We start from the raw sequence: 24,193 nt of genomic DNA on the forward strand, positions 1-24,193 counted from the left end.
CGGCTCGGCTGAACCTCCCGCAGCTGCGGGCGGTTCGCTAGTCCGGCAGCTCCGGTTGAGCTGCCGCAGTCATGCCTGCGGGAGGTCCACTGGAGCCGCAGGCCGAGCGTCCCCTCCGCAGTCATGCCTGCGGCAGGTCCGCTGCTCCCGGGGCTCCGGTGGACCTCCCGCAGGCATGACTGCGGCAGGTCCGCCGGCCCAGCCTGCCGCCCCCCCGGGAAAGGGCCGCCCCACGCGGCTGCTTGCCCCGCTGGGCTCTGGAGCCGGCCCTGAGTATCATGAAGCATGAATCTGGCCTGTTCTCTCTTAATGCTGCATATAGGTAAGAAATCAACTTAGTTTTTGTTTCTGTTATATTTGTTAGTTTACTTGATGCAACAGCAGCCTTGGGTCTGGATTTTCACTTCTATCTCCTCTAACAGTTGTGTGCATCAACAGTCTGCCTGCTGTTTCACATACGGCCATGCCAAGGGTTGTGTGAGAAGATTAAAAGGGTGGAGCCATTTGTTGGGATCTCCCTGCAGGGCAACGTAGCTCACCCTGTTGCTATGCTCTGGAGGCGGCTGCTGGCAGTCTCTCCTTGCTTCTTGTATTTGCTTCTCTTTTTCACCTTTATTTTCCCCCTGAATGACTTAACAGCCAATGAGTGCCTTGAGTGTCCAGTAATTGCAGGAGCAGCCGCTGACACTCAGAAGGGTGACGTTCTAGTGGATGGGATAACAGTAATTTTGGAAGTGAAGAGACCCTTTAATCCACTATTGAAATTAACATGAGCACAGGTGGCCCAGTTTATGTCTTTGAAGGAGAGGGGTCCAGGGGGAAATGAAAAGGTAGTCACCAGAGCTCAGGGCACAAGCTAATCACCAGTAATACAGTATCACAGAAATACATGCATTATGTGAGATCTGTCTTTATCTGAAGCATCTGGCATTGACCACTGTCAGAAAGGCTGCATGGATCATTGGTCTCTCCAGTATGGCAATTACTAATTAAGTATTACAAGCAGATGCATTTTCAGTAATTGCACACCAGGCCCCACGGCCCAAGACACCTTGCAGGAGAGACAGTACAGTATACATGCACATACCCACACACCTCACACTCATCTCCCTCCAAAACACAGACTTCCTTTGCTCTCCTATATACTTTTTCCCAGATAGATATTGACACACACATCCCTTGAACTCACACACACTCCTTCCCCTCCCCCAGCACATTCTCACCCCTATTCAATCAATCAGTCAGTCAGACACACTCCCTCTAGAGCATACACCTACCCTCACCGTAGGGTGACCAGACAGCAAATATGAAAAATCAGGATGGGTTGGGGGGTAATAGGAGCCTATATAAGAAAAAGACCCAAAAATCAGGACTGTCCCTATAAAATCGGGACATCAGGTCACCCTACCTCACCAGTATGCACCACATGCACCAACAAAGGCAACAAACACACACTCATATAAATGTTCACACACTCTGAGAGTCTTTTAAAATAACTTTTCTTCAAGAATTTAGCTTTTGTACTGGAAGGCTGGGAACATGCTCGTAGACTAGAGAGCAGGAAGTGGAGCAGCACAAGTAAAACAAACTCAAACACCATGAAATTTATTGTAGCAATCCTCCCAAGCTGGGACTGGGATCTGCATGTCACCTAAGGCCTTCTTCATGCTGGCTAACAAATGAGTTGTAAACACATTGGCAGACAAATCAGTTTCTGACATGAGTTGTGCAGCTTGTGTGGACCTTAAAGATAAACTATGTTAAACTCATATTTAAAAAAAAAACCCAAACAAATGTGAGTCTAGATTTAATAGAGCTATTTTAAACATTAAAAAAAAAAACAATTATGACCATAAGCCAGAACTATTCTGTACTAGAACATTCAGTCTCTCATTTACATATAAAATAGGTAACACAGGACTGCTAAGCAGAAAGTAATATTTCTACACCAAATACCCATGTTTCTACCTGTGCAAAAAAAACACTGCACCATCTAATTCTGGGGCCATCAGTATAGAATAAGATTGTGCCATGTACCTATGAATAACAATACAGTACTATGTACTATATACACCTTTGCAGAACAATGTTGTACCAAGTGTCTGTATCCCAAAAAATCCAAAACAATCCCCACACCCAAAACAACAAAAACTGTCTAACAAAGAGTTAAGTGTGCTAAGTGATATTGTACTTCCTTCTGACAACATTTACAAAATTCAAGCATTTAAAAGCAACAAAATGAATACTTAATATCACCAAAATCCCTATGCTGCCTACACAATAAGCAAACACATTCTTATCAAGTGTAAAGAAATGCATATTCCATCACAACAGCTTCAAGTCTAACCCATGGGAAGTTATTTTATTTTATTTTTATTATCTTGGTTATATCTAAATATCTTGATTGTAGCAGCTAATTTTTTTCAGTGATGTTAAATGTTAAACCATATCAGTTACTTATCAACTAACAGTAGAACTTTGGGGGGAAATACTTGAAATTGAGAATAATGCTGGATATACGATTCAGCCAAAAAAATGCAAAACATGATTGGTTTATGGTAACATGTATATATGGAAATGTGTATTTCAGGCTGATCAATATGGATCATTAATGTATAAATTTGCAATGTTCATGTTACAATTTCAAAAGGATTGTGTGTCTTGTTTATATTTTGAAGTTACTCATGAAATAATGCCGTTTATTCTGGATCACAGTTAAGGCTGTGGCATTACATTAAGGAACTTGAGGAGAACACAGTAATGTATTTATGTTGGCAGTGTAAGAGTTATAATATCTTTAACTATTAATTTCCTTGCTAATAAGGGAATGGATTTTGTAAGTGATTAAATATGTTACTGTTGTCATATAGCAACCTCTCCACCCCCTTTTTTTAAAGCAAAGTTTGGTTTGGAATTGTCTAGGGTTATTTTATTAAATATTTTTCCTCCCCTCACCTCCCCCCACACCATTAGTTTAGGTAAAAGAAGATACTGGGGTGAAATCCTAACCCCATTAAAGCCAATGGGATTTTTGCCATGGACTTCAATGGGACCACAATTTCAACATTCATTTTTAAATAAATGGGATGGATGGGTCAACCAAATTATATAATTAAAGGAGTGGACTGTGCTGGTCAAGTGAATAATGGATCCTGCACGGACCTGTCCTGTTCCATGCACACATTCACTAGCACAGTTTACCTTCACACTGAACATTAGTAAAGAGTTCTAAAAAACAACAACAACCCCATTGAACATCAAGCCCCAGGAAGTGTGTTTCTTGAGGATTGTTGTGCTCCTTGGTTATTGGCAGAAATCCAAAACCCATGAGTTTAACTCTGCTGAGAAATTCAATATATAATCTCAAAGTGCCCTGCTTGGAACACCTTGTTGCTGTTATGAAACTGAATTCACTAGTCCAGAAGAAGACATAGGCTGCCTTCTGCTCCCTCTCCCTGGGGCTGATCCTGCACCACTGGGATTTTTACTATAGACTTCAATGATGTCAGAATCATGGCTGTGTGTCTATGCTCCACTATTTTCTTAATCTCATTTGCTGTTTTCCATCTGCATGCTTTTTCTGAGTCACCCCTTACGCTGAGCACAGCCTTTCAATTAATGTTCATCTCCCTATCTTCCTCTTTTTAAGAAACTCCAGAAAACCTGCATTTGTCATGAAGATTCCAGCTATAATACACACATGCCATTTGGTTCACTGCTATTACATTTAAAGCATATTTGTCATGGATTGCAGCAAAGGGTCCTGTGGCACCTTATAGACTAACAGACGTATTGGAGCATGAGCTTTCGTGGGTGAATACCCACTTTGTCGGACGCATGTAGTGGAAATTTCCAGGGGCAGGTATAAATATGCAAGCAAGAATCAGGCTAGAGATAACAAGGTTAGTTCAATCAGGGAGGATGAGGCCCTCTTCTAGCAGTTGCGGTGTGAATACCAAGGGATGAGAAACTGCTTTTGTAGTTGGCTAGCCATTAGTCTTTGTTTAATCCTTAGCTGGTGGTGTCAAATTTGCAGATGAACTGAAGCTCAGCAGTTTCTCTTTGAAGTCTGGTCCTGAAGTTTTTTTGCTGCAGGATGGCTACCTTTAAATCTGCTATTGTGTGTCCAGGGAGATTGAAGTGTTCTCCTACAGGTTTTTGTATATTGCCATTCCTAATATCTGATTTGTGTCCATTTATCCTTTTCCTTAGAGACTGTCCAGTTTGGCCGATGTATATAGCAGAGGGGCATTGCTGGCATATGATGGCGTATATTACATTGGTGGACATGCAGGTGAATGAACCGGTGATGGTGTGACTGATCTGGTTAGGTCCTGTGATGGTGTCGCTGGTGGGCAGAGTTGGCATCGAGGTTTGTTGCATGGGTTGGTTCCTGAGTTAGAGTTACTATGGTGTGGTGTGTAGTTACGTCCAATATGTCTGTTAGTCTATAAGGTGCCACAGGACTCTTTGCTGCTTTTACAGATCCAGACTAACATGGCTACCCCTCTGATACTTGTCATGGATTCTTCTCTTTGTTTAACAAATTTCACCTATAGTAAAGCATTGTATACATAACCATTCTTGATGTCTGCATGGTTGGATGTGAATGCTTCCTGGGCTACTAATAATCACTCTGTGCACTTTTATAGAACATTCCATCTGAATTTCTCAGAGCTACTTGACAAACATTAACTAATTCTCAACACCCCTGTGAAATAAGTGTCATCCCCCAACATACAGAAATCAAGGCTGGAGATGGTGAAGGGACTTGCCCAAAGTCACACAGTGAGTGAGTGGCAGTACCAGGAACAGAATCCAAGCCGTACAGGCTTCTGAGCTAATCTCTAACCATTAGGAATGGAAGGACCTGCCATGTATCATAGTGGTAAGGTAATTTTCAGTATTTTTTCAATTATATCTTTGAGTTGGCTTGTGACCTCACCATGGCAAGATGTTAATAAGTTCCATACAAGTAAGTACAAGCAGACACATAGGATTTTTTGAATAACTGTTAAGTGTTAATATTTTATAGGGGTGAACTAAATTAATAACATTCCTAGAAACAAAGTTCATTTACACTGAATAGAATCATTCCTCATACAGGGAGTCCTACTCTTAAAAATATAATTTAAAATAATTACAACTCAGTATTTTAAATAGCCTTCTTTAAGGCTGTACTACCTTATTACGGTTCTGCAAATGACCACTAGGTGTCAGAGTTATCAACAGTATACTCTGCACTTGCAAGATTTTCCCAGCTCCCATCAGTTTACATTTTATTTTAGAGCAAGACATAAAAATTAGAGATGGAAAAAATCGTACAAGATCATAAATTCCTTAACTCTGCAAGGGTAGGATATCAGTTACCGTTGAAGTAGCATGCGGACTTTGGTCCTTCAATGCTCAGCAGAAAAAATGTTAAAAATTTTGCATACAAGTAAGAGTTTCTCAAACTGTGTCTTGGAAAGCCATTTTCATTGCTGGAATGGAATAAGGTGATTCTAAGCTTCATGGATTCAGAAACTAATTCTCACAGGCCTCCTTTTTTTAAGCATTCTTTGATAGGAGGGTCTTTAATTTCTTTCCATTTTAAGAAAAAAACTGTTTAATTAGAAGAGAATTTAAAGGTTGGGGGAGGGGCGAGGGGCCGGATTAAGGCATAGGCACTATAAACCCAGGGCTACAGCCCCTGTGCCTGAAGTCATGTGCTTGGCAGAATCTGAGATTTTATTCAAATTGTTGCTTTAAAAGTACATTTTTAATCCACATGGTAGCAAAGAAAATATTGAAAATGTGACGAGCGTTACCAGTGCAGCAATGGCTGCCCAAGTCTGCAGACAGCCTGAAACAGTATCTCTGAGGTGTGAACGCCCCAGGCATCACAGTGGGGTATTAGCTCCCAGGCATATTGCAGTGGTGCAAGCTGCCAGCATCACCCCAGCAGAGGACTCTGTGTACCAGGAGGAGAGTGAAGTGGGCCTGGCCCACCCACACAAGCATATGCAATCCAGCTGCCACTGTAAACTCTTTGCTGTTGTACACACGCTAGCTGCCAAGTTGTGTGCAACTCCATGTGTGACATTGTATGCCAATTATTTGCCGCAGCATAAAATAGCTTATTAAATCACTTGCAAGTAATCACAGACTCCAGCTTAGGATCTATACACCCTTCAGCAAGTCCTCGTGGGGATAGGAGACAGAGCTGCACAAACCTGGCAGCTGAGGCTCGGGCAGGTAGGGGGTTGGTGTCCTGCTGTGATATGATAGGTGGGGGCGCTCCGGTGGGTGTCTGAGGTGGCTGGGTGCTGCCTAGGGTTGGAGTGCTGTTGGTGAGTTTGGGGATGGGAGGTAGGGGTTGGGAATCTGGATGGGGGGCTCTGAGGAGTAAGAGGGGCTCTGAGGGTTTGGCTGGGAGGCAGGGATCTGAGGGCTGGCTAGAGCAGCCTGAATCTAGTACTGAGCCCCCTCACCTACTGTCCCCACCAGCTGGGGCTTCTGCCACTGCCACCACTTTCTCCCCAGTCCCCACCTCTTGATCCAGCAGAGAGCAGCCAGAAGGGAGGCAGACATCCACTGTGGCTTCCTAAGGCCACGCTCCACAGAAGCATCTAATGGTTGGCAGAGGAAGTACAGCTCCTGACCACAGCTCAACCAGATGCAGAAGATTCAAGCCAAGCTGCAGGCAGGTGTGAGAGGGCTGCCAAATGCATGAGTATCATGAGAGATGCATACACTTGGCAACAAAACTCTCCATCCCAAGTAGTATGTTTAGGGATCCAAAGTGCCTTATTCCCAGACCTAGGGGCCTCCTGATGTTTTCCAATATGTATTTCTTTACTTGTCCATCCCAAAACCCCAGGTGTTTATTGCATGACTGTGCTGAGAGAAATTATTCCAACTAGAAATGTGCCTCTGAACAGAATTGTGACCACTGGCCTCACACATGGCCAACACCTGCCAATGCAAAACAGTGTGTCGGCTAAATTCTGCCTTCAGATGCTCGTGCTTGGCTCCTGTTTAGATCAGACCAATGTATATTGGTAAATTCTGGCTCCTTCTCAGGCTCAGGTTGGCCACCACTGCCCTAGAGGCTCCTTGGGTCAGTCACAGGAGCTCACTCCAATCCTGTGTCTTCCAGATATCTCCACATTCTAGTGCGCAGATAGTGACTGCCGACTCTCTCCCTGCAGCCCCCTTCTTTGTCTGTCTCTCTCTTTGTTGATTGGTGCAGCAGCCTCAACATACAAAGCTGTGACCATCACTTTCTTAATTCATTTTTAGCCACTTTATATCTCCTTTCACTCAGGCTAGTATCCTTAAGAAATACAGCAAGACTTCTTTTGCACTGTTGCATTTCCATGACATTCTCATGAGTCCCTTTAGGGAGAAATCCTTTGATTCCAAGCGAACTTACTGTTTTATAAAGAAACTTTCTTTCCATAGAATTTTGCCCACAATGCCATAGTATGTGATCAACAGTTTCTTCGGTTTTGCACACATTACACAGTCTATCTTTATTTCTTTTTAATAAGTTTAACTTATTTATAGCACGACTCCATGACTTTTTCTATCATAACTGTGGAGTATAGTATTGTCTTTGATTTTTGAGCATACATCATGAAACTTTTGTCCTTTTGTTTCCTTAGTCCATAATTCTTCCTTCACAAGCTCCTTCATGACCACACTATTAAATTCTTGTCTGTTTAAGGGTATCTTAATATCTGCCGCCTCATTTTTTTAGAGCTTGTTTTAGTGCTTTGTGAGCCATCTCATTTCCAGGTATTCTGATATGTGCCGGAATCCATGCTATTGTTACACAGACACCTGCTTGCATTATTTCCATTGTTAGGAATATTATTTCACTTATGATGTCATGTCTGTATTCTGTAGTCCCTGTTCTGATTGTCATAATGCCTGACTAGGAATAAGATAAAATTACAGCTGCAGCTGGTTGCCCATCTTTTACTTGGCTAGCGCCAACATTATCCCCATTAGTTCATCTGTCAGAACGGTTACATAATTCTATAGCCTTTTAGATTTCTGGATTCCATGCCTAGGAACACAGAAGGCTGTTCCCACTCAATCCATGCTGTCATCTCTTGATCCGTCTGTATAGACTTGGCAAAGCTGTCCCCAGTTTTCATAAGTAAATTCAGAAATTTCATTGGTCATAATGTGTGTTTTCCCCCCTTTCTCTCATTTTTTTCACACAATTCCAAATCCACAAATGGGGGAATAACTGTCCAGCTGTAATTTGATTCCCCATGACTAAACATTTTTATTTCTCTCCATTTTTCTTTTTTACATATCTCCATTACCTATTTTGACCTGATAGCATGAGGAAGTCTGTGGCAATCCATATCATTTTGTCTACTAAGCTCCCCCCGAGTCCTCATAAATCTGTTGTGCACTTTTATTTTCATTATTCCCTTCTACCTTTGGCTGAAAGGTTAGCTCCAATAGTTTCTTCCTTAGATGTATCAGTGCTGCTGCAGCAGCTATTAGCAGCACACATACTGGTGTTATCATTGCACCACATGCCACTAGCAGAGCTTGCAGCTCCCCCTCCCCACCCCAGACTTCCTCTGTGTATACTAAGCAGCCTGTTCCTGCCCAGCTGGGCTTTGTGATCAGTTAAGCCCGACTCTCCCTCCAGGTGCAGCCAGATAACATAACTGGCTTCTCAGGCTCACATTAGCCCTTTCAGGGCCTGTATGGGGGTACAGACATCATACACCCTCAATCTAGGACACTAGGTCTCATGGAATCCCCTCCTTAGCCTAGCCACATGAGCTGGGGGTGAAACTCCAAATGAATTCAGCCCCTGGGAACAAAGAGATTCCCCTCCTCCAGGAGAAGCTGGGAACTAGGGTTGCCAACCATCTGGTTTCCAACCAGAACACCCAGTCAAAAAGGGACCCTAGCGGCTCTGGTTAGCACCGCTGACGGAGCCATTAAAAGTCCGGTTGGCATGGGGCTGGCAGGCTCTCTACCCAGCTCCACGAGGCTCCCTGGAAGCAGCGACATGTCCAGCTCCTAGGCAGAGGTGCAGCCAGGGGGGCTCCATGCACTGACCTCGGCCCAAGCGTCGACTCCACAGCTCCCATTGGCCAGGAACTGCGGCCAATGGGAGTTGCAGGGGCAGTGCCTGATGGTGGGGAGAGCACATGGAGCCTCCGTGCCTCCATCTAGGAGCTGAGGGACATGTCGCCGCTTCTGGGGAGCCACCTGAGGTAAGTGCCACCTGGAGCTCACAACCGCCTTGCCCCCCAACCGCATGCCCCAGCCCTGAACTCCCTCCCGGAGCCCAGAGCCCACATCCCAACCCCTTGCCCCAGCCCTGAGCCCCCCTCCTACACCCAAAATCTCTCCTGGAGCCCACCCCCCAAACCTCCTCCCACACCCCAACCGCCTGCCCCACACTCTGAACCCCTCAGCCCCAGCCTGAAGCCCCCTCCTGTACCCCAAACCCCTCATCACCAGACCCAGTCCAGAACCCGCATCCCCAGCTGGAGCCCTTACTCCCACCCCCACACCGCAAACTCCTGCCCCAGCCCAGAGCCCTCTCCTGCACCCTCAACCCCTCATTTCTGGCCTCATCCCAGATTCTGCACCCCCAGCCAGAGCCCTCACCACCTCCCGTACCCCAACCCCCTGCCACATCTTGGAGCCCCCTCCCACACTCTGAAACCCTCGTTTCTGGCCCACCCTGAAGCCCACACACCCAGTCGGAGCCCTCACCCCCTCCTGCACCCCAACCCCCTGCCCCAGCTCAGTGAAAATGAGTGAGTGAGGGTGGGGGAGAGAGAGGGACAGAGGGAAGGGTGATGCAGTGAGCAGGGGGCATGGCCTGAGAAAGGGTGGGGCAGGGGCGTGAAAAGGGCCTTTAGGTGCTATTGGAATACAAATAATAACAGAACAGTATTAACCAAGTATAAGATCAGAAGCCACCCCAGGGTGTATCAGTGAGGGAATGAAGAAGGAACCAAACTCCCACAAGTATTCATGAGAAATTATGTCCCTAGGAAATTAAAAAATGAACAAAAATATAGTGTATGGGACCCCAAACATGGCCTGCGCTATCTACATCCATACATGTCAGACAATATCGATGTGCAGCATTTGTATTACATATTCTCTTTGAATACAACTTGGTTAATCAAGCTGATTTATTGCTCGTGTAAACCTATTATTATATTTAAGGCTCTATTAGTGTTTCGAATATAAACCCCTTTTTGATGGAATTAGACTTAGCAATATGCCAAGTGTACGGTATCTCTTCTTCTCACAAATCCATGGAGTAATCTGATCCTTATAGTAGCTATAAAATTTAAGGATGTGGAGAAACATCTGCTTCCTTCACATAAGATCCCAATCAAGCCAGATCAGTGGGACGGATTCTCCTCTTATTTACATTTGTGTAAATCCCTTACTGTCAGTAGAGAGTTACAGACTCAAGCCTGATACAGTGACAATTCTCTAGAAGCAAGCACACTTTTCCATATGTCTTTTTACTACATTGCCCCTTAACTCCTGCCTTCAGGTAGATGTTCAGTTGTTTCAATGGACCCAGTTCTGATCTCACACCAGTGGGAGTCAGGAGTAACTACACTGAATTCAGTAGAGTTACAAAGATATAAAATCAGTGTGAGATCAGACTCAGGAGTTCAATCAATGTCAAGCCAGTATAGGTAAGAGGATAATCATGCCCAATATATGGTATACCTAAAGCTACTATAGTGCTAATGCTAAAAAGAGGATCATTTTGGGCAATCACTGTGGACCATATCCAGAGAACCCTACTCTGTTTTTACTCAGTCTTTCACAGGCAAAATTCCCATAAAGACTTCAGGATTAGGCCCTATGATTCCATGAACTTTCCAACTCAGACACATGTATGAAAATAAAGCAAGTTCAGGACATGTCAGTCAGGTTATACTTGGCTCTAATTAACACTCCTACAAGTTTCAGCACTACTTATCTGCACGCAAGTGTCACTCAAAATGATGAGCCATTCTTTCCTACCCCTGAAAAGGTCTAAGAAAATCAGTGAAATATTTCTAATCTGATCTTTCTAAGTGAAAGTCCACCTCACTGACAAATAAGAGTAAGGGCTGAATATCCCAACTTTGATCAGAGCCAAGTATGGAAAGAAAGATTTGATCCATCTGTTATACCCAATGATCAAGAAAGCAAAGATCAATAAAAACTGAATTCCACTGACTAATGGTTTGTGGGCCTTACACAAACTTAAATATATTGCATTCTTGCATCCGAAGAAGTGGGTATTCACCCACGAAAGCTCATGCTACAAAACGTCTGTTAGTCTATAAGGTGCCACAGGATTCTTTGCTGCTTTTACAGAACCAGACTAACACGGCTACCCCTCTGATACTTCAATATATTTGTACTGACTGGACCCTGGATATCCTCCCTTTTGGATCACTAGGTAGTGCTGTTGCTTAAGGACTGCAAAGACCCAGAACTACCATTCAACAGGTCTGACTGCAGATGGGAGGTTCCATTAACAGATTAAGTCTTTCCTTTGTGCTGATAGACAGAGCTATATCCATCTATGGAATGGGGGGATAGTGCCTGGTTGTAGGTTTAGAGATGACTTGTTTCAAAACTAGGGCAAGAGAGCAGTTCTGGTGGCAATCAGGACTCACCTGAATGTATTGCATTTATGGGGGCCGTACCCTACGAATTCAGATTTAGTAGTCAGAGAGTGACTGGCACCTTACACCCATCATGACATTCTTTGTATTTCTTTCCCAATATTTGTCGGGGTTTTAATGATTCACAGTGATTTCCTATTTTTCAGAACAATGTTGTATCAAGGATTTTTCATCTGACATTGTTGATATAGGACCTGATCCTCCACTCCATTAGAGCAGATTTATGCCACTGTGACTCCACTGTAGTCAAGCAGGCTCACCGTATCAAACTGCCTAGCATGTATGTGTACCATTACCCCTTGCAAAATGGAATCAGAACTGTTCAACTGTGTCATAGGCCCCATACTTCTAACAGCTAATGGAGATTCTCTTAGCTCAAGTGACAGGGGCCTGTACTTTTAGAAAAGATTTGAGTTTATTCCAGATGCTACTGAAAAGTTTTGAGTGGCTATGGTCAGCATAGCAACAACCATGATATTCCAGGTGACAGACTTGTTGCAATACATATTTATAATCTTAGGTTCCCAATCCTGCGTTTAGTCAATGGTACTTTTTTCAGGAGCAAAGTTATACATGTGCTTAAGTATCTGTAAGATGAAGGCCTTAATTCCAATTTAACAAAGCTGGTATTTTTCCTTGGAATATTTCCTACTCATGAGGGTCTGCCTCCAATTCCATGCCCTAACCACTAGCCACACTGCTTTTTCATAGAAACAGCATTTCTATTTATTAAAACTCTAAGGTAAAGTGTGAATATTTAAAGAAAACCATAGCCAAATTTAGGTATTTCTAGAGAAACAACACTTGAAGCATAGTGATTTCTATTGTCATCTGCACATATATTGTGTGAACATACATTGATAGATAACAACAGGACTGACAATATATGGTCTCTCTCTCTCTGATTACTCACATTATGCATGAGTAATGTGGCCATCCCAAATTCACGTCAATAAAGCCTTCATACCATACCATGGTGTCATGTATCCTCCCTGTGTTCTTTTCTCAGAGACAATAGTATAAAGATTTCATTAGCATGTATTTGAGATGACTACATTACTCATGCAAGGCAAAGACTCAAATGAGTTATGCAGCTCATCCCAAACAAGTGCTAATAAAACCTCCATGTCACACCACCCCTTGTGCATATGCCACGGGCTTTTCAGAACTTGTAAAAACACATCTAAAAATTCTAATATGTCTAAATCTTCTTTTTGTAAAATCAGGTTGTCTTAGTGCCAAGAGTCCAACTGTATTGGTGGAAGAAGAAGAAAAATATAATTATGTAAGAGTAGGACCATTTGAAAAGGTTCTAAATTAGCTTTTCTGTAAGTCAGAGTGTTATGATTGTAAGGTCCAATTTCTCATGGCCTCCCAGGCTACAGAGGGAACTGCTGGATGGATGATGGAAAGGATGATCCCAGATCCCCAGCAGCATAAGTGCCATTTCCCCGACAGCTTGAGTGATCAGACCTTAAAATTATTGCACCATGACTCCATATTTCCCATCCTGTGCCTTGGGCCAGAGTAAATTTGGAGAGGGCTTCAACTTGGGGATGGGAGAAGAAATATTTTTATGCCAGGTAGTTGTTTTATTTTTTTAAAACAGCACTAGAACTCTTAGTTATTTGTTTGCTTTCAAATGTTAGCACACAGACACTTCCTTTACCATCTTGATATTTTAAACAGAGAGAGGAGGCCAGGAAACATGGGTGCAGGGAGGAGATAAATATATCACAGGAGATGGAGCAGAGAATACGTGGAAGGAGAGAGGATGAAGGTAACAAATAGCCGAAGTAGAGACAGACAAAGTGAGAGTCAGAGAAATGGTGAATGTCAGGCGGATGGGAACAGAAAGAGGGACCATGGTGAGACAGAAGAGAGGAGAAAGGGAGAATTACAAAAAGATGCTGTCAAAGGGGATAAAGAGCCAAATGTGTGACACAGAAGCGTCTCTCTCAATCTGCCAAGGCCCCAGCGCGGGGCACAATGGGTGGAGACTAAGAGTATGTCTACACTGCGAAATTGTCAACAAAACTTTTGTCTTTCACGGGTATTTTAAAAAGTCCCCCCTGCCAAAGACAAAAGTTTTGTCGATGCAAGTGGCAGTGTGAATGTAGCTTTGTCGGCAGGAGCGCGCTCCTGCCGACAAAGCTAACGCCGCGCACGGGGCTGGAAGTATTTTGTTGGCAAAAGTGTCGACACAGCCTTGTCGCTAAAAGCTGCGTGATGTAGACAAGCCCTAAGGAAGGAAGGACACAAAAATTACACATGTAAGAAACTTTAAATGCTGTGGGATTCCTTTCTTTAGTATAACTAGCTTTTGCTATAACTTCATGATTTTTTATGTCTGATGTAAATAATTTTCAGTAATGAAAGCAGCCGAGACATCAAGTTTATGTGTAAATTTTGAACTAAAATGAGTAGCTAAAATGAGATCAGAGTGCAGTTCCTAGTTCTGCCACAGCCTTCCTGGGTGACCTTGGGCAGATCACACAAGTCTTAATTCAGGAAAGCACTTTAGCATTTGCGTAATCGCTGAATTCAAATGGGACTACTGATGTACTTCAGTTATATGATGATGTGGGGATTATTTCTTAATCTGTGTCTCAGTTCCCCCAAATGGGGATAACAGCTTCCTTTCTGTGTAGTTCTGTTTATATTGTAAAATGTTTGTCTCTTACTATGTGTTTGTACAGGGCCGAATACAATAGGATCTGGATCTTAATTGGAGCCTCCAAGTGCTGCTGTAATATAAATTCTGGTCAGGGCTATGAACAGTTATACCCCTGTTACAGGGCAGGTATCAGTATCCATGCTGGCATGATACAGGCCGATAATAGAGCCTTGTTGTGTTGTTGATAATTTTTCATCCTGCACTAGCAGATCAACAATTACGTCCACACCATCCATCCCCTTATAGTTCTGTGACATGATGCTTTGGTACGCCTCAGACTCTTAAGGCATTCTGAAAGGAAAGTCACATATATGTTTACTAAAAGAGAAGACAAATATGCTGAGTTTTGCACTTTCACTATCAGCTTGGATCTGTCAGAAACCTTGACTTACATCCAAAACTGAAAGTAATCTTGACTACTGAAATCCAGACAGGACTACTTCAACTGATCTCATGAGACACTCTCTTCTTTGACAGCCTTAACCAAATCTTTTGGACCTATACAAGTTCTTAACTAGTTTGGGGTTTACTGTGACAATACTGTTAACCCAGTACATTGATGTCTGAATTCATGCAACATCTAATTTTACCATCATCTTTTAATATATTACTCAATGCTAATGAGATGTGGCACATGTACTGGGCTGGCACAGTAGAGCTATATTAATGTGATGTATTATATTCTTAATGCAGTCCATTGTGTTAAACAGCTCAGATTATTTAAGAATATATTTTGTTCAGTATATCGGGTATATACCCATTTGATTATCTGCCTTTGAGGACTACTTCTCAATTTTACATGAAGAGGATTTCTTGTTCTACTATTTCAAACTCGCCTGCCCTTATTCCAACATGGCAGTATGTGCTCATAGGCTCATATTGTGTATGCCAATTGAAAATAGTTGTTACATTTTTAAAATTGGGCAATCACTAATCTTTTTGAATACTGCTGGTATGGTTGTGTTGTGCTCATCATTAGAATCTATTTTGAATTTTACATTCTGTTCATTTATCCCCACTACCAACCAAATCTGTTGTAAACCCTTGCTCTTTAGCTTTTCTAATGTATAGGTCTACACACAGTTTTTGTATGGCTATAGTTAAAGCAGTAAAACACCCTAGTGTGGGTGTTTGTTGTACTGGCAGAATTTATCGCCATATATGTATGGGAAGATGGTAAATTGATATCAGCACCTTCACATGACGACACCAGTACCAATTTATCTATTTTGGTATCAAATCACCCGCTAACTGAAATTTAAAAGTGTACAAAAACTATTTAAACCAGGTCCAAGAGCCCCGCTGAAGGACTCTGTTTCTGCGTCAGAGCTTTGTCCTTTAGCTACGTATTACTGAATAAAGTTTGCTTTTGTATTTCTTTTCAATTTCTTATAAGGATACACAATGGTTGCATGAATGACACTGCATCCTTGTGCTGGGCACCGTTGCAGCATACTCTGATTGCCTCCACCTTTACTACAAATACATCTATTCTTTGCCATTTGTTTGCTACTGTAGTTTGTTTTAATGCTGTAGATCTATCTATAATATAATGGTCAATGGTTTCTCGTGGCAGCTGGCTTCGTGTAGGCAATTGGACCTTTTACAAGTGACATTCTTGAGAGATTTAAACTATTCTTGAATGACTTTATTCAGTAATTATAGTCCCCTTCATGTTCCTGCTGAAGTGCACTGTAGTACTCTGATCGCTCACACCCATGCACATGTAGCAGTGAGGAGGATTTTAACTTATCCAATATCGCTTGCTTCCAGGAAAGTTTGAAAGCACTGCAGCCACCTTCATTAGTTGTCTGCCGGGTTCCTCTCCAGATTAAGGCAGCTCCATTTTTGCAGAGATTTTAATTTACTTCTGACACTATGTAATAAGGTGACAAACAAGCAACTGACCTTCCCCTCCGCCCCCCGCCCCTATGAATAGTGTTTGCAAGATCAAACTAATAAATTAATTACAATATACAGATCTAGGTTTTCATAAGGTCACCTATCTCCAGTGCCTACCCCACCAGTTCATAGCTGGGTAACCTTTAAAGCCCTCCCATTACGTTTTTTATTTTGTTTAAAATTTCAGTGTTTAATACAAAATTTTAAAATGGATAAAAAATCAGTGTACAAAATTAACTTCACAGTTTTCCAGTTAAATACTGGGGTGCAGGAATATGGGGGGAGAGGGAGAGAGAGAAAAGTAAGAGTCGTGAAAATAAGAGCAGTTTAATGCTGTGGTGTGTGTGTTTTTGTTTTTAAAAAAACACAGAGTTTACAGTTGTGATGCTTTGATATAAAGGGCTTCAGTCTAAATTTCTGAAGTCCTGCATAGTGTCTTTTTTTTGTTTGTTTTTTGTTTGTTTTTTAGAGTGTCTTTCCTTCAGCTTGTTCTCCTGCAATCTTGGATGTAGCAGAATTTAGAAAATATTCCTTTCAAAGCAGCTCAGCCTAGTGGGACACTGAGGATGTAGGAAGCAGCGTGGCTCATAAACACATCTACCTACTGTAATGTGTTTAGGGTGGCCACTTATGCATCTCTGAAATACCAGACATTCCGGTACTTCTGAGAACAGTGTGGGCCCGCCTCTGCCTGCATGAGCTGCAGGTGCAGAGCAGTGTGCTCTTCAAAATGGCATCCCCCATGCAATACTGGACAAAAACATGTCTGGTTTTGTCTCAGGACTAGAGGAGACAAACCATAGAAAAGCAGGACTGTCCATTTTAAAACCAGAAGAATGGCTGCCTAACTGTATTAGATTTTCTTAACAATCAGTATTTTCATCTACTTGCGTGATCCAAAATTTGGGTGAAAATTGGTAAAACAACAGCTACTTAGAAAACCATTCCATGATTTTGCAAAGTCACTGAAACAGAGGGTCTTGGTAATCCTAGAATAAATTGAGGTAAAGAAGTTCATGTCATCGTTGGAGGGGCAGGGACTCAATTCAACATCTGGGCAACAGAGGGCCCAGAGTCACCCCAAGCAGCCAGGAAAAATAAAAAAGTGATAATCAAGCTCACGGAGAGATAAGAGGCTGGTAGTTGTGAGCAGCAGTCTGGGAGATGGCTGCTAAGGGAAGGCCAGGATTACTGCCTACAAGTAGTAAATATGAGGCTTCTGCTACAGCAGGATAATAAGAGGACAAAGCAGACGATTCCCCTCCACCCCCAGCTAGGAATGAACAGTTACCTTTGCACCCTCTATTGGACTTCCCCCCCCTAGCTAGGAAGTACTGTGTTTGTCTTTAATCACCCAATTCTTTGTACTGAGGATATCTGCATCTTCTCTTTTCTGACAGCTTTTTACTGTGTGTGAGAGTGCTGGGAACCCCCCAGGGGCTCGACTGTATGCTGTCCTACCATTTGGAACACCTACCTTGCTTCCCTCTACACTTGTAATACGCATAGCATCCTAATAGATCTTAAATAGGAGTGGTATACCATAGCACTCAATGACATCCTACACACTCAAGTGCAATCATCAGCAGGAAGAAATCCGATGGCTGTTTATCACCACAGGGCACCAAGGTTAATGGCAGGAAGTGGAGGAGAATACTGTATCCCATTGAAATTACAGATGTTATTTAGATAGGGTGTAGATGGAATGTAATTACCCAAAATTAATTTTAGTGTCCTGGCTAGATTCAAACCCCACTGTTTTTGTAAGAAGCATCATAGGATCTTTACTGAAAAGAAGTGGTCAAGACCACAATTTGATGTCTCATCCAAAAGATGAGACATGCCCCCTATGACTACCCTGAAGCATTGCATCAATGACAGATGGAGGCCTGGCATGTATTGAGAGTCTAAAATACTGTCAGCTTGTGACAATGGCTGGGAATCACACAAAACACATTAGTCTACTTGAAAACTGCTTTTTGGAAAAGGACAAGCCTCTTAAAAGTGGTGTTTGTTCTCAGTCCATGTTTCATCTTTTGGAGACTACAAATATATCTAAGCATTCATTTACTTGGCAATCTGGAAAATGCCATCATTCTAAGATAATCCTTTTTCTTTTCACAGTCACCTTGGTTTTTGTTTGCTTCCTATGAGCAATGGCTGGGGAAGAAAAGTGAGCACGCACACACACACACACACACACACACACACACCAATTATCATGCACATTTGACCACTTCACTTGCACTCTGCCCACTAATCCATCTCACTAGGACTTATTCTAACATTCCAAACCCCTGAGCAGCTTCAGTCAGTCACCATTTAAAAAAACCAACCAAACAAAAAAAACCTAGACAGATATTTAAAAACAAACAAACAAACAAAACAAAAAACACACCTCAAATATAGAATCCCACACCAAAACAAATATGCAAAAGGATTTACAAGCCCAGACAGGCAATATTCAGCCCTGCACAGGTGACAAGAAGAGTGGATATTTTTTGGCCTTGCAGACCTACAAGTGAGCCGTATACTTTTGAAAAAGGGAGAAATTCTGTTTTTCAGCTGGACAAGGGACATTACAGGGCTAGCTACAAGTGCTCAAGATAGCTCTTTTAAACATAAAAATGCCAACTCCAAAGTATTCTATTTTAGGGGGGGGGGTTTACTGGTGTCTTAGTTTTAATTTTCCTCTCCTCAGTCTGAAAAGCCTTAATGCTCTTCACTTACCATTAACAATGGAAGAGCATAGGAATTAGTTTCATCTTAAGTAGTTCATAGACAAATATTAGAAATGCGACTATATAGAATAGTCGACTGGCTGAGTTTCCACTAATGCCAATGACAATATTTATTCCACACCATCATGTATTCTGTTTGTACATATATCACAGCTAGAGATGTTGTGACAGCTGTTAATGTTGCCCAACACTTTTCCTTGGAACTCCATTTTCAATTGTTTATAACTTTGTCAATTATCTTTTGGACAGAAATCTGATGAATGTGTTCTCTAACCAGTAGTAATATTTTGATGAAGTCTGAGTGTATGCATCTATATTATAGATGAGTGCCAGCTCCACTATAGTTAAGGTTGAGCAGTGCTTTCTGTTTAAAGGTCTACTCTCCTAAGTGCTCAGAAATCTACATCCTCCCTGGGATTGTCTTGAAATTTGCTATGTCTCTTTGGGGGTGCAGGATAGCATTAGTTATCCAAATTTGGGATCACTTGAGCAACCCCCCTGAAACAAAAACAAAACCCCACAACCGCCTCCCCCTCTCTGGTTCTTATCATCAGTTTACTGAGGAAACTGCACTTTTGAGTCCTCCATCCCCCCGCCCGATGGCACCACACAATGCTTAGGCCTCTAGCCATCAGCTTTCTTGGGTGAGAACCTGTGTTCTGCTCTCCCCTCTCTCCGCCTAGACTGGGGATTTAAGCTGTGGTTCCTCCGCCAATTCACTGTGATGATCACCTTAACAAGTCTAAGTTGTTTAAGCAGTTGTATATGGGACGTCTTGCACTTTGATTACTGAGCCAGCCTGCCTGTCCTTTCCACACTGCCACTAGGTGGGCCACACCATCCCTGCTTAGGCACACCTCCTCAGGCATGCCCTTGATGCATTCACTGGATTCCCCTCCACCCTGGCACACTCCCCACTACTGTACCCAGCCCCCCACCCCCACTGCAAGCATTTCTATTGTTGATACTTCCCCACCCACTTCCTATTCCTATAACCCAACTCACATGCAGTCCCTGGAGCAAAGGCCTCCTAGGAGTATGTCTACTGTGCATTGTAAAACCCAGGCACAGACTCAGGTTTGAGCCTAAATCCCCATACCAGCCACACACACAAATCTTTCTGATTTGTCAGCTAACCCTCAGGGCCCACCTGGGGCAGTGGGTCTGAGCCTAAGACATTCAGGGACTCAGGTCCAAGCCCTGTCATTTTGCAGTGTGGATGCAGCTCAAGCTTGGAGTCCCAGACTTGTCAGGAGATTCCACCAGTGCTACTCCTACAGTCCTGTGTTTCTCATCCCTTCTAACCTAAAACATCCCCCTTAATTCCCAGGAACAGAAAGCAACCCCCATCTGGTTCTAGTATAGCTGCTCTTCCTCAATGCTGACCACTTATCTGGAAACTAATTTAACAGTCTCCTTTATTAGCTATGGCCACTGACAGGAAGAAGCCCCACAGCAAGTTCACTGCTTGCTGGCCAGAGCAACAGAGTCAAATTCTGGTAAGTCTCTGGTGTAAAGCAACCAAGAGCTTCAACTTCAGTAGGAGTGCAAGAGATCATGCATACAAAGGAATCTTGAAGACGCTTGTAGTGCTGGGGATCAATCAGACTGCCATGAGTGAGGAATGAGTAAAGTGGTTTAAAACTGACTAGTGAATGTGAGGGACAGTAAATGCACCTCTGGAAATGCGTCTTCTGCCTCCCTCTTGTACAAGCAGTTTGACCAGATTCTGGGAGATTCAGCAGGCACTGAACGAATATGACAGTCTGCTAAGCTGGGATGGCACTCTCATAACACTGAGTTAGCAGAGCCACTGGAGAGCCAGCAGCCATCGGATGAAACCTGGGAAGTGAGCCTAGTTTTCATGCCAGTCACTGAGGAGGCTATGCCATTGGAGCAGCTATAGCACATCCTGGGACCATACTTGGAGGAGCTGTTGGGTTGCCCCCCCCGCCCAGAGCAACCAGCAGCAGAACCACAGGAGGCAAAAGTAGCATCAGAGGCAGGTATGTTTTGCCTCCATATTGGTTATTAATGTACAAATGGGAGGAATTTCTGGCTTATGACCCAATGAAATTATTATTATAACCCAGGGATTGTAGCACATTTCTGTTACTGGTGAAACTCACGCCCTTATGTCTCCAACCTAAAGCAGCATTTTGTTCATTGGCCCATGAATTATAACCCATTCTTGGCTGGTTATGGTTGTGTACTTCTCACAGGATGGGGCATACTTATTAGGACCATCTCTGTAGCTCACGAACCCTCTCCATTCAGAAGCATGCTGGTCAGCCACCAAATGCATAGATGAATGGCTGGCCTCTGCTAACTGGGAGCAGAAGGTCATGCTACCAGTCAAGAATCTCTAGAACTCTAATGTTCTCTTGTTGTTGCCCTGGCTAATGATAGTAAAACCACAGGTAGTAAAGCATATTGAAACTCACACCCTTATGCCCAGTGCAACCCCAGGATAAAATGGTGGAGATTTATAAATAATTGAAATTCAATTTGTAAAGTGCATCTTCCAATGATGTCTGGAGTCTTGCTGCTGATTGAAGCTCAGAGGGCTGTCTGAGCAAAGAAAATTTTTCTCATTGGGTTCTATGCTTGTTCTACACAAAAGTAGCATCTTTTGCCCACGACTTGCTGCAGCCCCACCCTGTGCAGTAGATGCCATGTAATCCCCCTTCCCTCCCCCATGCTCAGACAATAATGTGTTTTCACTTGCCTTGGCTGTCTCTTCAACTTCTGCATGATGCATACAGGCAGCCAGGAGCCTTTGGATGCCAACTTCAGTGCAGTGGGGCATGGAGGAAGTAGGTCCAAAATGAAGTAACAGTGAAGATCCTGTGGAAGGCCAGCCCTTAACTGGAATTCCAGAGAGAGAAAGACAAAAAGGAGTTTGGCAGCACAGTTTCAGGAGCAAGAATGCAGGCTGAGGGAAGAAGATAGAATGCAGCAGAAAAGTTTGAGAGAATGCTTGTGCTCATGGAAATAAGCAGGGGCGGCTCCAGGCACTAGTGCACCAAGTGCGTGCCTTGGGCGGCAAGCTGCGGAGGGCGGCCTGCCGGTCGCCGTGAGGGCAGCGGTCAGGCTACCTTCGGCAGCATGCCTACAGGAGGTCGGCTGGTCCCGCGGTTTCGGTGGCAGGTATGCCGAAGGCCCGGGACCGGCGGACCTCCCGCAGGCATGCCACCAAAAGTTGCCTAACTGCCGTGCTTGGGGCAGCAAAATACATAGAGCCACCCCTGCCAGCAAGACTGCAGCCTCCAGTTGCACCTCATGGTGCAGCACCATGCCCTGAATCCCCTCAATGCTAGCATGTCCTATAGCTCATGCACACTTTGGACAATATTGGGGCTGGGTGGTCTGTGTCACAAGTAGTTGGACTCACCAAATGTACCTCCTGCAGTGGCCCACATTCATCAGACACACTAGAATGGCCAAAGAACAGAGAGACAGTGGACTCCCAGATATAATTATAGTTATTGAATGGCACTGAATAGAGAATGAGTGTTTTGCACTGTTGTGCATTGCATTTCCTCACAACTAATGTTCACTGGGTTTTGCACTTTGTTCTATTGTTAGTTTTGCTGGCAGCTGGTCTACCCATCAGGTTTTTAACATTGAGAGTTTCTATTACATGACTATCTACAAATAAAGTGTTCCATATGGAAAGTGTCATTATCATGGTGTATTACATTTACTTCAGAGGAACTTCTTCACAGTAATCTATAAGCTGGCTTTGAAGTACATGTTTAAACAACATGCATAAACCATCCCTTTACTTTCAAAGCTGAGCTGTGTGTCTAAAGAATGTGGCCAGTTTTTATGAAGTGGATAACATTTTTCATACATACCCTCACAGTAAAGCAAACTGTGTGATGAGGAACATGACATGATTATACACAATGCATCATGTAAGTTCATAAAACCCTCCCTTTGGATCTGGCCTCCACCCACAAGCTGACTGTGGCACGCATTACAAATACTATTTAATTCCCTATTACATCATTCCCCTCACCCACTGGAGGTGCACAAAGCATCCCCGATTTCTGTTGCACATGTGGATCCTGTCCCTGTAATGACCAGCCAGAAAGTGCACCTGTCTAGAAGTCCAGCAGTGTATTGAGCCCATTTCTGGAGGGGGAAGAGCTCACTTGCGCTCTGCACAATGTCTGTGAGGACAAAGCAGGCAACAATAATGCAGACTGCCATTGCTTATAGAACTGTTTGGATGCCAATGTCATCATCCACACCAGGACTTCAGTCTGCCAAATGCACATTCAACCATCACATTACAGGTACTGAGTGTGTAGTTGAACCTTCTTTTGCCATGTCTTGTAAGGAACTCACGCAGTCTGTCCAAGTCTTGTAATTGAATTAGTATAGCTTACCCCCTATTGGTCACTGCCCACTAGAGGCCACACAGACCAGCTATAAGAACTCAGGGAGTGCCAGTCAGTGTCTGCTCAATGCACTACCTGCCTGGCTCTTCACCCACTAAATGCTGTGCTGCTATTGCAGCTGAACCAGTTTGTTGTGAGTATTATCTTGTTCCATGATATGTCCTTTGAGATCAGGATAAGGTTTCATAAGCCATGGCAAAAGGAGGTAAGCAGGGTCCCCAGAATAACAGTGGGGACAGTGACTACATTTATAACAATGTCACAGGGTGAAAATAACATCCCAGCTTGTCCATGAAGGTAAAGTTCCAATCTCCAGAAAACCCTGGCATCATGCACCTTGCCACTACATCCTGTATTAGTGTCCATGAGCCTACCTCTCACGGTTGATGGGCCTGCATAATGAGGGTCAACTAGGGCCTGCATAAACCAAAGAGGATACTACTCCTTATGTACTCACATGCTCCTTGTGGTGGATAAACTGTGGGCACAGGAGTCCATCAATGGCCCCAGGATAGTTTGGAAAGCCTATTCTCACAAAACCAGATGTTATTTCAGGACACTGTTTATGCCCACTGCCTTTGGGTATGTCAGTCCTGATTGCCTCACACTTCCACCACCACAATCCCAACAGTGGACTTGCCAACACCAAACTGGTTCTCCATGGACATGTGACAGTCTAGCATAAGCCAGCTTCTAGATAGCTCTAGCAGCTTGCTTCTGTAGCAGCCTGGCCTCCCTCTGTGTATATCCTGATGCTAGAGGGTTGAGGCAAGCTTCTCACAA

General features: G+C 43.4%; 1 protein-coding gene across 1 annotated transcript in view; it reads right to left on the reverse strand.

Moving 5' to 3' along the window:
* The window catches only part of CNIH3 (cornichon family AMPA receptor auxiliary protein 3), a 136,862-nt gene that overhangs the window by 107,914 nt on the left and 4,755 nt on the right, over positions 1 to 24,193 (reverse strand). Inside the window, exon 2 of the mRNA XM_045010944.1 lies at positions 21,730 to 21,869. Within this exon, the coding sequence (XP_044866879.1) occupies positions 21,730 to 21,810 (81 nt within the window). The 5' untranslated portion in view covers positions 21,811 to 21,869. The remainder of the gene's footprint in view (positions 1 to 21,729; positions 21,870 to 24,193) is intronic.

This window comes from Mauremys mutica, chromosome 3 (genome assembly GCF_020497125.1).
Source record: "Mauremys mutica isolate MM-2020 ecotype Southern chromosome 3, ASM2049712v1, whole genome shotgun sequence".
NCBI lineage: Eukaryota > Metazoa > Chordata > Testudines > Geoemydidae > Mauremys > Mauremys mutica.